The sequence below is a fragment of the Thunnus thynnus genome, chromosome 18 (assembly GCF_963924715.1).
Source record: "Thunnus thynnus chromosome 18, fThuThy2.1, whole genome shotgun sequence".
NCBI lineage: Eukaryota > Metazoa > Chordata > Actinopteri > Scombriformes > Scombridae > Thunnus > Thunnus thynnus.
This window is the reverse complement of record NC_089534.1, coordinates 5,746,535-5,760,696: the sequence shown is the minus strand read 5'-3', so window position 1 is coordinate 5,760,696 and position 14,162 is coordinate 5,746,535. Positions and strand designations below refer to the sequence as shown.

General features: G+C 37.6%; 1 protein-coding gene across 4 annotated transcripts in view; it reads left to right on the top strand.

Moving 5' to 3' along the window:
• col12a1b (collagen, type XII, alpha 1b) overlaps positions 1-14,162 on the top strand; it is a 152,343-nt gene that overhangs the window by 58,452 nt on the left and 79,729 nt on the right. For 3 of the 4 annotated variants that reach the window (XM_067572007.1, XM_067572006.1, XM_067572010.1), the window contains exons 24-29: positions 530-666; positions 3,596-3,725; positions 4,127-4,266; positions 7,359-7,491; positions 7,614-7,631; positions 9,957-10,096. In XM_067572007.1, the coding sequence (XP_067428108.1) occupies positions 530-666; positions 3,596-3,725; positions 4,127-4,266; positions 7,359-7,491; positions 7,614-7,631; positions 9,957-10,096 (698 nt within the window). The remainder of the gene's footprint in view (positions 1-529; positions 667-3,595; positions 3,726-4,126; positions 4,267-7,358; positions 7,492-7,613; positions 7,632-9,956; positions 10,097-14,162) is intronic. The other variant, XM_067572009.1, reaches the window with a different exon arrangement.

The following is a 14,162-nucleotide window of genomic DNA, read 5'->3' as shown; positions in this document are numbered from 1 at the left end:
CTTTTAATGTGAAGCAGTAAGGCAGGAAATGTTGGGTTTTCATCAGCAGTAACTTAACATGACAGAGTGAGCTCATCAGGAGGGTGGCCTTAAAGAGACAAAGGCTGAACTGAGGGTTAAGATAAATGAGTTCTTTGAACTATGACTCATGCAAAGATACTTTAGTGGAGTCCAAAAATAAAAATATAGAGCTGGAAATGAACATAATAGGTCCCTTTTAACAAAGTTTTATTTTCATGTCAGCAGCCATTTTTTAGGACTAGGATCACACTCCCACATGTTGGAGTTTATGTTTTGAATTGAAAACTTACAGATAGAAAACAGATGAACCGAAAAGCAGAATATCCAAAGTGGCAGCACTTAAAAACAAGCTGCTGTCTGTTTTTCAGCTATTTCAGTAAGCATTGGCTCTACCTTATCAGTCAGCATCTTTTAAAGTCCAAACAGAATTATCAACGGTGACACTGGGATTAGAAATGTTTTTGTACTTGAGTCGGAATGGTTAAAGTCTTACCTTGTCCTCCCCTAGTGCCCATGCCTCCTCCTGGAGCACTGAGAATCACCGATGTCACTCACAGCACCATGAAGCTCAACTGGGACGCTGCCCCTGGAGAAGTCCTCAAGTACACGATCACCTACAAACCAGAAAACGGAGAAATCAGAGAGGTAAAGGATGCAGGATTACAGGATAAAACAGTAAAGGTTGCTAGCTGTTCATAATAACTTTAGTTTAATCTGCATTTTGCTTTTTGCTCAGCAGTCTTCTTTTAAATCAGACTTTAAGAGAAGATTTATATTTTATATTTTTTGGTTTCATGATAACGTCTGTTTTTGCGTTAACCAGCTGTACTTATTTTCATGCAGCAAATGAAATAGTTTCATTTTAAACTGTATTTGTCAGTCACACAGCAGCCTGAGACACAACAAGAGCCACACACTTTGAACAAGAACACATTTGCTCTTGAGCTAATCTCTCCTTCTTATCTAGAAACATGGACTTGTCTTGTCCTGCCCCTCAGCTTTCCGAATGAGCGACCAAACAAACTTCCACTGTGGAAAACTGCACTGTTAACGTCAGTTTGCAGGCGAGATGGCTAATTAGTCAGCTTTAGCACCTTAACAACTTAAGAGCAGACCTACTTATGTCAATTTGATCAGTTTAACTGCTAATATGGTTCTTGCTCTTCAATACCACTGCTAACAACACATTGTCTGCCCATTGCTTGTAAGCTGCAGGCGAATTTGTTTACTCTGTGTCTGATTCTCCTGCCAGATGCTACATTTAAAATCACTTTGACATTTTTTTTTGACTTCAAGATATACTGTGTTGTGTTTTCAGTTGGATTTTAAACATATCAGTGGTTTACCACAAAGTTTCAAGTCAAGAATGTAGCTGTGAAAGCACAGGAGATGTCATTAAATGGCCTAGTAGTGCTAAAACAGTGAGTCAATCGATGATCATTTACGTCCGTCATCCAACAGAAACAGCAACCATTCTCTGGTTTCAGCTTCCTAAATGTGAAGATTTAAGGCTTTTCTCTGTTTTATATCACATGAACATCTTCTGGACATTTCTCACCATTTTCTGACATTTATAAACTAAACAATTTGAAAAAATACACCACTCATCAGACTGATCAATCAGCTTCAGAGGAAATGTATGACTAAAACCATTTTAAAAATATAAATGGGGTTTGATTTTAGCTAATTGGGCCGTACCAATGTGAAACAAAGTAAAATAAACATTTATACATTTCACATTGTCATTATATAACCTTGTGTTTACTTTTAAAGGGTGTCACTTTTCTGTGGTTATGAAAGGATTGTAGTTTGGCTTCCAAAGAGAATTTTTGGTAAAGGTTGCGGTTGTATTTGTTTTGGATCTATGATTTCCTAGCAGCATCTCCTGTGTTCTTGTTTTGCTGTTCAAACACTCTCCAAATTTGAAAGTAATGTCTAAATAATCCAAATCAGTTTCATTTGTACAGCAGGGATGTACAACCGTGACCTTTTCCATTTCCGAGTGGCTGCAAAACATGTTTGAAAATGTTCGTATTGTTTTTAAGGTCCTTCAAAGGTGGATTTAAACAATTAAACCTCCCCGTGTGCTTCATAAGGGTGAAGTTTTAGTCAGCAGTGATAGCTTCGTTCTGGGAAAGAGACCAAGTGAGGACCAAATCAAGAGTTATAACCGGCCTCTCGGCAGAGTATTAGCTCCACTTCGTTGGCTGAGCTTTATGAGAAAAGCAGTCTGCTGGCAGAGGAGCGCAGGCCGTCAGCCCAGCCTGACTGGATCATCCCAGCACCACTCCGTCCTCATAATTTCTCACTTGGATGTCAGCGGAGGACAAACAGTCTGGGATGAATCGACAGCCCAAGGTGCCGTCGGTGGACACCTGCGAGACATTTCCAGAAAGTTCTGATGGATGATGCTCCAGCTCAGCTCCTCTTAAGGATTACTGCTGAGGGCTTCTTGTCTCTGCAGAGGAAGCCCACACATTGGATTCATGCCTGCTGAGTGCTGAGTCTATTTTTCTCTACCGCTGCTCACTTGACTCAGCTTTCCCCTGAAATGGAAAAATCAAGTGAAGAGAGATGTCTCTGCGTTTTATACATCAAAGCCTTGCACTCATTTATCATACCACCTGACATTCTCTGACCCCACAACTACACATCTTTCATCTGTCTTTACTTTTACCTCGATGGTAAATGTGTTTATTTCAGAGAAAAAAATGAAAGATTATCTTCCAGGAACTCTTAGGAGCACATAAAATCTTGAGTAAAGCTGCAGATGTAGTAAAAAACTGTTATGAGCATCACATAGGTAGATGTTACAACATAATGTATATGAGGGATATAATATATAATGACCACTTGCCAACAAAACACCATACGATACCATCAAATAATAATTGTTTACTGGCTTATATAACAAATTTTGATCTTGCTTTTTTAAAATATTATGAATTATATTCATGCTGTGTACCACATCACTCCATATTTTCTATACTTGTTTTGAAATTGGTTTGCAGCACACACATACAGAGAGATTTCACTGGTTCATGCAAATATCAAACACATTTGGAATTAAATTTCATTTTTATTGGTCACAAAACACCCTCGCTCCAAGCTCTTTATAATTTGATAATGTTGCATTAATTTAGAACTGCAAACAAACACCTGAGTCATAGGTTCAAAGGTAATCCACACCTTCACGCCAATCAGAATGGAGGATTTTCAGTAGACACGTTATACAGTATGACAACCATCATGTAATTAGTTACCAAATTCTTGCAGGCATGGGCTATTGGACAAACTGCCATAACTTTTGAGTGTAGTTGCAAATATAGAAGAGTAATGCATATATTGACTCTGCAAAACAATGCAAAAGTCAATGTCATCTCGGTCATGAGTCTGACTCGTGCAATTTTTTTACTTGTGCAAAGCTATGATATTTCCACTGTGTTTGTTTTAATGTACTTTTAACGTTTTTTATGATTAGAGTATTGAAATAAGAGAATTGTGCCTTCTCAGTGGATGTTTGCGCTCAGTGAGGGGATTTTTATTAACTGATAATTACATTCGTCCCCGTCAGGCTGAAGTGAACGGTGACATCACCACTCTGGACCTGTCCAGCCTCATCTCTCAGACTGTGTACGACGTGGCCGTTACCCCGGTATACGCCGCTGGACCCGGAACCCCGGTGCTCGGAAGTGCTAAGACAGGTCTGAATCTGCTTGTGATTGTTGTGTTTTGTTCTCCCATTATGCACTTACTTTTTCTGTTTTATCTATTTGTTTGTCTTCTGCACAACTTTAACCCTAAACTAAGTCTTGACATCACTTTTTCTTAAATGTCCTCACTGTCAAGGTCTAAAATCTGGTCCTCCAGCATGCACAGAAACGCAGATTTTTTACCCGAGCACAGACATGTGCACACACAAAGGCAAATAGCAGCAGAGCATACACTTGCTCACAAAGATACACACACACATTAGCCTACAAAGAGTCAGTTATACACTTCCAGCTTCAGAAAATAGTCCTCACATGACGTTGCCTCATCTCTCAGGCCTCCTTGTAATCACCAACACATCCGTCCTCTTTTGTGTTTCTGTCTGTGTGAACAGGTGTTGTTCCTACCCCTAAGAACCTGCAGTTCTCTGAGGTCACCCAGACCTCCTTCAGAGCCACCTGGGAGCACGGAGCCCCGGATGTGGCCCTTTACCGCATCGGCTGGACAAAGAAGGGGGAGAGCAACTTCCAATATGTAAGTTAGCGAGTCAGGGACATGACTGCTTCTCCTGGTGCAACCTTTATAAGACTGCCTTAAAGACTAAAACAGACACTAAACAATGTTCATATCTTAACAAATGGATAAGAAAATGACAATACCATTATCTTACTAGTTTTTATCACATATACACATATACATTACTATCATACTGACCATATTACCTACGATTTTTAGGTTGATTTCCCTTTTACACTTAGTTATTGAGTTTATCTCACTTCTGGTCAATTACATCGCAGTGAACCTTTTGTCACCTTTAATTATTTCGTCAGTCTTATGATCACATGATAACACAGTTCAATGTTTCGAAAACTATTCCTTGATGCATTCAAGAAGTTTTGGAAAACTCCGACCATCAAAGCTTGATGGTTATCAGCTGAATAACAAACATTTATCTGTTCGCTCACTGTTTGTCTTTCGAATAAAATTTTTCCAGCAATACCCTGTAGCACATAATAATAATATAATAATAATAATAATAATAATAATGATAGTATTTCCTAAAAGTTTCATAAAAATGTTACAGTCCTTCCCTTCATTAACACTCAGTGGTGGCGTAGCTTTACCAGCAAATAAAGTTTGTTAGTGTTTTGCCATAATTGTGCTAAAGGTTCACTGGAAGGTAGGAAAGCTGCCATGCACATCTCTCATAGCTGATTGGTTGATCCACCTCCTGTCAGGATGTACAGTTATTAAAGAAACAGCCATACAAACATCTCCACGTTTGAGCTTTAACTAATCAGCAGATGCAAGTTTAAGAAATTAAACGTTGTAAATCACTGTTCATTATACACAGGTGACTCCCCTTAAATTGTTTTCTAATTCTGTTTGAAAAACTAAGGTGGACAAAGACACATTTTCTGAAAGTTTTCCTGATTTGGAGAGTTTGGAAATGTAAAGTCAAGATCTAAAACTTGCTGAGAACAAGACATCTGGCATCTTGAATTGTATCCAGATTGTATCTGGATTTGTTTTGTCCACTTTACATTTCTATTTGTTATCAAAAATGCATCATCAACAGCTGGATAAATAATCCAGTTTGCTGCTTTTTCTTAAAATATGCAGATTAGCTTTGCTTGGACAGCACCGCCTGTTTGCAGCAACAGTAAACATCTGGTTTCAGTTGCTCCTCTATATCCAACCGATAGTGGAGGTTTTTGCCTGTAGCCTGACGGTGTTTCCTTCCTCTGATTAAAACTGGTTCTTGAATACAGCAGTACAACTCTGAGCTCAGGCTAAGAGCATTAAAGCACACCTGCAGTTTCTGACTTCACTGCTCCGATTTTCCTCCAGATCTAAATCGTCAACCTTCCCGTAACAATCTTGCCTCTCTATCATGTGCATTGCTCTCCAAGGAGGGTCAAGATTTGAGGTTTAAGATTTTTCTTATTATTGAGGTAAAAAAAAATCTCAAGAATGATCCATTGTGGTTTCACAGATCCTTTAAACTGCCATGCCTCACAAAACTTATTGAGTGTTCCAAGACTTAAATAAAAACATCCAGTTCAACCGAAGCAATAATAATGCGCTCTTTGTTTTCTTCTTGTTATGCTTTGGCCCTCCAAGGTTGTTTTTGAGCCCACTTTTGTCTCCCCACCCTGCACACCCTTCAGCACAAAAATCTGTGAATGAAATCCATACCAGGTTGTTTATTACAGCCTTAGTTTATCTCAAAATTCCACATTATTATGCTTTCTTTATTCACCAATGCAAACACACAACAACAAACACTTCTTCTCAGTTTTAATGAAACATAATGTAAAGGAAATTCTGCAGGATTTTGTTTTTGAAGGAGTTGTCATTATCATTTTTCATCAAGAGGTTAATTTAAGTGTTACACGTTACTATTTAAAACCAAAAATATGACTGGGAGAACAAGGTAGTTAGCAATAATGGTGGAAAAAAAGACATCACAGATCCACTTTAACAAAACAAGATGCAGAGTCGTAGCTTTTTGTACCTTCTGTAACAAAATGTACAAGTCTGTACCATTTATCAAAGTTTCCCACCCAGAATGTTAGTTATTCAGGTGCACTGACCACTGAGCAAAAAAATGTCGGTTGCAGCAAAAACAAGGACCATATGGTTTTGCACCAGACCCAAATGTGCTTAACAAATTATATGGCAGAGTTTTATAGCAGAATACCATTCAAATGTTATTTCCCCTCTTTTCTCAATTTTCTTGTCAAACTAAAGTTAAATGAAGTGATTGTTGTACAGATTTGTACAGTGTTAAAAGCGAGAGCAAACTCACCAGATGTGATCGTGTCAGTGAAACCAAAAATGAGCACATCTTATACGGAGAGGACAGATGTTTTGAAAGTGGTATATAAGTCTAGAAAGATGAGAACTCCTGCAATACTAGTATGAGGAACAACTATATTAGTTGACCGACACGTTTCGGCTTGTGGCCTTCATCAGGGTCATCATCAAATACATTACAAACACCATTTAAATAAAGTAAGTTGGGTATGAAAAAGGTAAAAAAAAGTTTAAAAAAAATATAAAAGACAACCAATCATATACAAATAGACACATATCAGCCAATGGGACATCTACAAAGATGGGTTGGATATATGGTCATGTGGTTTCAGGCCAATCATTGTCCAAGATTAACAGAGGCAAGGGGTATAGAAGGAATATTCTGACAGACTGGGCTACTACAACAGCCTTTTTAGTTGGCTTATTCAATCTCAGATACCAGTTTCATCTCTGCGTCCAGTACAGAGAGGTTCACCAAAATAAGCCCAAAGACTGGAAGCAAGGGGAAACTGCTAGCCTAGCTATATCAAAAGTACAAAAACATATTTTGCAACTACTTTATAGTTGTCTCTCTCCAACTATTTATCCAACAGTCTTTTTTAAATCATAAAAACGCCCTCTGGATAGCAATGGAAATAATGGATTTCGGTAAAAAACGTTGATTCTGCTTCAACCTCTCGCCCTAATTGCTCAGGATTTCTTACCTGTCCTTAGAACTGAAGAAGCAGCAAAACATCTTCAAATACAAGTTTCACACTATTAACATTGATTTTCTTTTTTGTCTCTCTTTGTGTTTCCTTCACTAGGCCATCCTGAATAGCGACGAGACCAGCCACGTTCTGGAGAACTTGGACCCTGACACCGATTACACCGTCACTGTCACAGCCATCTACCCAGACGAGTCGGAGAGTGACGACCTGATGGGAGACGAGCGCACATGTAAGTCAACTGCTGCGAACCCCCATCAGATCACCAGCTCCCTACACAACCATCATATTTTACACTCACAGATGTAACTCGCATTGGAATAACGTTGTTGTTTTCTCAACGTCTCTTTCTAGTGTTAAAGGCTCCGGATGGTATGTCATATGAGAAGGACAGGTTCCTTTTCTTTGAAATGTTCATGATTTTGTGTGGAATGGTAATGTCGACGATCAGGGACAGTGTCGATGGGAGCACACTTTTTTTTCCCCTCATAACTGCATGTATGTGCATTTCAGTGCCTCTCTGTGCGTTCACACCACAAGAAATCGAAGGAGTCAGTCACAGGACGACCGTTGACGCTGCGCAATCAAAGACGTTTCTTTATTTTTTTTACCGTTGTGTTGCTTAACAAACGTTGGGTGAAGCTCAGCTCTTAGGCAGCAGTTTTCCTATTTGTGCCAACATTATCGTTGGTGGTACAGCTACCGATCAACTCGCTAATATCGGCAACTTCCCAGATGGTTTGACTGATTAAGGAAATGTACACACGTGGGCAGAGAAACCACATCTTTCTCTTGGTTAAAAATTATATATTAAGGTACGTTTGACATATTTTTTTCTGAGCAGTTTAATCACTATTTTAAATTAGTGTATGTATAATATAATACATAAAGGTTGAGCACTATTCCAGGCTGTCGATAACCATAGGAACAATCTTGATGCCTCATATGTATATATGAATAGGTAGAAAAAACCTAACAAATAAAGCAAAGGTGGACACTTTATTAGCCAATAGCAGTTTAAAAACGACATTTTTTTTGACCCACGGTATAAACATGATAATGCACTCTGAAGTGTTCTGAAACAGAAAATACTGAACTGGACGTGGTCTCCACCTGGTCCATTATTTTCATATATCAGGTCACCTTGTATAGAATTACGTCTTACTGATAGCAGAATAAATGCCCATGATTTTTTTTTAATATATAGTGCTGATAGTTTTGTAGTTTTATATTTAATTCTCTACTCTGTTTAATTCTCTATGGCGGGTTAGGGTGCAAAGTAAGAATTTCAATGTACAGTGCAATAAGCTTCCCTAAATATGAGCGTGCTTGCAGCTACAGCCGCCACAGTATTGCAGTAGTCTATTTCTGTGGTTGAAAAAAAAATTGATGAGATGCCATGTAAGTAATGTTAAAAAAACTGACTCTGACATGTTAAATTATATTGTAACATTAAGCATTTAATTACAAAAAAACAGCATTCATCAAGATTTTTGACTGTTACATGAAGCTGCATAAAGTATTTCACTAAATATACTGTATGGTGTGTCTTGGGTGCACACATTTTCTCCCGGATGAATATACTTCTACCTTAACAATGGATATTAGGATTCACAGTAGGCGTGTATTATATTGTGGTGTGAACGTAGATTCAGAGCTTCAAATGCAAAAAGTGTGAAAATTGACCAGTAACATGTCATCCTCCATAGACCTTCATCATTGTGTCTTTTAATTCCACCGTGAACCATTTTGTATTTGTTCCACCATTTTCCCCCATTTTGTCACTTTAACATTTCTGTTGTCACATTCATCTTACACTGTAACGTCATTTTATCATGTCAACCTCCATCAGTGTTCATCTAAGTCATCAAATGAATGTTGTTGCATGTCGTCGTGTTATTGTACAGTGTTTCTGCTATAGGGCTGGGTGTCAGGGAACTTCTGATTCAGCTAAATAGGCAAAAGAACTCTGTGTTATATTTGTTATTATCCCCTAATTTGTTATGTAGTTAGTTTGGAACCACGCAAATCTATTTGGTATAATCCCACATCTGTTATAGAGACCACCTACATTTATTTGTGACAGTATCAACATTTATTTAAGAGCTACCTACATGTATTTGCTATAATTCACAAAAAATGTTATGTTGCCCCTGAAAATGTTTTTGTCATAACCCCCAAATTTAATATAATTCATATATTATCAATATTATGAATATATTATAAAATCTGTTATTATGCCTACCCAAATTTATTTGTTGCAATCCTCAAAATTTATTTGCTATAATTCATAAAAAATGTTATATCGCCACCCAAAATTTCTTTGTTAGAGCCCCTAAATTTAATATAATTATTTTTTTTATAATCCCCAAATGTCTACTAGTGTCCCCCCCTAATTTCTTGTTATAACTCAAATCAATTAATGATTGAAACGTTAAGAAATGATTTGAATGGGAAGTTGCTTGACCCCAGTCCTGCTCTGAACAGCTTCATTGTCCTCACTGCTGCTCCTGTTTTGAAACACATCATCCCGCTTCTTTCATCCTTCAATTGACCCTTTCAGCACCATGACCCAGCGGGATTGTGGGAGTATCACCATCACTGTCATCATCATCCTCACCGTCACCATCACTCATCAGAAACAGGATATACTGATTGTACTTGTTTATCTTACTGGATTGCTCTGTATTCTCCCAGTGCCCCCAGAGCCTCCTCGCAACCTGAGGGTTTTCAACGCCACTATCTCCACGCTGACGGTGAAGTGGGACCCTGCACCCGGCCCCGTCGAGAACTACAAGCTCACTTACAGGCCTGTCGCTGGAGGCGAGCCTGTCACAGTAAGTTCACTGCCAATTTTACTGTATTTAAAACTACACCAGGTTAGATATATTAGATATGTAGTAACTTAAACAACATTCCTGCACACCATATGGTTGTAGTGGCAGGTACGTATTGTTGTTATTAAAGTGAGTTCAAGTGATGGATGGTGTACGGGATTCTTTGGTTTTTCTTCTCAAGATTTTTAGATAAAAAATAGAGCAGTGTCATCAGCGTATGTAAATCACAAGATTCACTTCCCCCAAAGTGAGATCCTATAGATTTGTTGCATTTTTACAAATTAAATTCTGATGAGGAAAACATGAAGGAAACATTCAAAACCTGCAACCTCCTCAGAGAAGGCTGTAAGTAATCACTGCTTTTTTTTTTTTTTTACCTTTTAGTGTTGAGTTTTAATGTGTTTTTAGTTGTTTTCATCTATACCGAGCGGATACAAATCCATAGAATATTTAAAAGACTACAAGAGAAGAAGTAAAAGAAAATAAAATGGAATTAAATGAAATAAAAGTAGAAGAATAATAAAGACAAAGGAATAAAAATTATAGTGTGGTTACATTGAGGTGATGAATAAATAAAAAAGGAAATTTTACAGTTTAATAAAGTGTGTTTTTAAAGGCAAGGCAACTTTATTTATATAACACATTTCATGCCCAGGGCAATTCAAAGTGCCTTACAGAAAATAAAAGAATATTACAGCAAGAACAATTAAACATTATTCAATAAAAACACAAATGTGTAGGTAATAAAATAACTATTAAAGCATCAGATGAAAATTAAAGTAAAATTAAGTAAAAATGTGTAAAACTGTAAAACTGAATATTTATTGAAACTACGTTAACACATAAAAGCATGACATAAATTTAATAATTGTTTTAAGGTGTTTTTGGCAATGAAATTTTTGGCACTTACATTAAGAATATAAAAATATTCCTGTTTCCAGATCACAGTAGGGTTTATTTTCTCTCAGCCGAGTCTCCTGCGAAAGAAACCTGCAGTATATTTAATATTTAACCTCTTTGTGACAGTGATAGTATTTTTCAGTTGTAAATCTCATGTACAGTAAATGTGAGAAGCAGAAATCACATTAAATAGTCCCTCTAAAACACACACGTAACCACTTGGCTCTTTATTTTATCAAGAGACGAAAGCTGGAGCTGCTCCACTGACGCTGAACAATAAAGTGGCTTCAGAGATTTGTAAAATGTTTATCTAAGTTTTTACACCCAAATTGGCTTCAATTCATGGATTGTTTTTGGGAATTTGATGTTTACCAGAAATCGAATCCCTCTTTTCTGTCACCACATGGTCGTGAACCCACACGGGGTATCCTCTGTTTGTCCAGGATTAAAAGAACAATATGACCGAATTCCATTTTAGGGTGTATTTCCCTTATATGTTCATACAAATGGAAGTTTTGTTCTGCTGCTGTCGGGGTGCGGCGCTGCCAGCTGTGCTCCATTTTGACAACCGGGAACATCTCCAGCATGGTTGAAGTCACTTGATGACAAATCGATGAATATCTTAATATGATGGAGAGATTTAAATCTGTCAGTATGAGTCCCAGTGCGCTTATAGTAAAAAAACAACAGTTGGATTTGATGGCAAGTTTTCTCTTGAGAGACATATTCAAGATGTTCAGAGCAAAAAAAAAAAGAGAAAAGAAATAAAACACTGCATACTTACTAGCAACAAAACATTCAAAAGATCAGGGAGGTAGACGCTCGTGCTACATTAGGCTTTTTGAGTCACGACAGTCCCGTGAACTGTGATGTCATACTATCCCCGCTCACTGATCTGAGCTCTCAGTTTGTGTTTGTTGATGAGGTATCATCTCTGGTTATGAGAGTTGTGGCGCCGGGAGTCGACCGAACAGTTTCCAGACTTTGTTCGGTTTGTCTCTACCTGCTGGGTTTTAGTCTGCGGATATCAGACCGATGTCTTGTAAAGAAACAAAAACAACAGCCGATCAGTTAGTGAGCTGACCTTTCTGCTCTGCTGAAACTGATTATTAAACTGGATCAGAAAACAGTTCTATGAATCAGTTTTATTTCAGTGTTTTGGAAGGCAAAGACAAACAGTATCACGTCATAGATGTCAGAACAGAAAATTCTTGGAAGGTGAAGATCAAAGTATTTTTGTCCTTTAGTAATACTTGTTTTAAAACAACTGTATTAATCTCCTGCCGAATTTAAAATCCAAATCCAAAAAGTAAGCATAAAATCCAAAGAAGTCTCTGAAAATGGAAAATAGTAGCGCAACCTCTCCTCAAGTAGATGGAAGAACATTGTTCATCTCACTGAATTGATGATGGACTCTTACTGAAAATCACCATCATCATCAGTCACAGTAGAGATGTTTGACAACAATAAAACAATAAATCAGGGAACAAAGTAGCCAGAAACGTGTTGCATTTACAGTACAAGTTGAATTTTTAAAAAAATATCTTTACGCACTCGTAGAGAAATTTCTGGCCATTCTGAGCTCCTTCATCATATCTTGACATTCGGTTTATGACAGCGTCCCACAGCGCAATAGTGTACTTAGAGGAGTCCTGCATTTAGTCGCCAAACTGGCATTCCTGCACAATGACTCAACAGTGATTAGCGTTGGAAGTATCTTTAAAGGAAACTGAAGTCTGTATGAAAAGGATTTCAGCACGTTACAAATTTTATTGTGTTCCTGAGATGTTATGACAGTGTTCCCCAAAACAATGTGTCAGCTATACAAATCTGTCTAATGGATCTCTGATCCCGTCGTTATGTCAGACGTGTATACCGGAAGACTGAGAGCATGCAGGCTTGTTGTTTTTAACATCAGTCATATGACACCAGACAGGGTGTTTGTTTGTGCAGGATGAGCTCAGGGTTTCCTCACTGCTCTGAAAACTGTAGAGATATTCGCGGAGAGTCCAGCAGCAAAGTATGAAAAATTACAGCTTTATAGGTCACATTGATGTGCTGATTTTGTATAGCTGTAAATCCAGTATTACAGTGTTATGTAGTATAGTTTTGTCATACTATGTTATTAAATACAGTGAAATACTACAGTCAGCAAGAATGATAGCCATACACCGAGGTGGTCTTGCTGAAACTCGTAGCGGAATAAATCATAGAGAAAACTCACAGTGATGAAAGTGTGACGAATTCCTGTGAGAATCTGCAGGCCGAAGAGGGTTTTCCCTGTCTGGTGATTTTCTATATTTTTCTTATTGTCAACAAATCCCATGAAAAGACCAAAACCAACAAAGAATTGATCTACTACCAAGTATCGTGTGTGTCCAAAAGCCTGATATATCTTCTGTGCTGTAGAACTCCATTGTTTTCCAAAAACTATTAAAAACACATCAGTGAGCCACACGGCTGCGCTGACTGACATATTCCTTCATCACCATGAACACACACGCTCTAGTTTAATTTGATTCAATCCCACACACACGCCGTCCTGCTGCATGAAATACTCACTAGAGCACCAAATGTGGATCCATCCGCCACTGAAAATAGTCCCCAATAAATGTATTATTTCCTCCTGTCTGAGTAATATTTGTTAAAAACTACAGTGCCCACCTGTTTTAGGAAATTATTTAGCTTTTTTAAAAAAATGAGACTATATATCTTCAGACTTATGTCTTCAGTAGCAACCAATGTGTTTGGAGCTGACAGCCACAGACAACGTAGGGAGACAGAAAGGTGTTGGTTTGGGTCTTTAATGGGAGAAAAATATCGACTAATATCAACCAACTTTTCTAACAACCAACTTGAGGATTTAGTCAATAGAAGCAATCAACAAAATAACATTAACATTTCATAAACACTCAATATCTGAAGAGAGTAAGAAAACTTTATTTATATAATCCTTTTCAAAACAGAAATTACTAAGCCCTTAACAGAACGGAAGAAATAAAGCGAGAAAATAGATGAAATGAACAAGACAATGTAGAAAAACTGTACAATCCAGAAAATATGAATGTATAAGATCAAAGAAAAAGTATTTGGTGAAGGTCTTTATAGAGGAGAAAGGACAAAAGTATAGTTCACAGTAATTGAATTAAGGAATGTCAAATTAGGG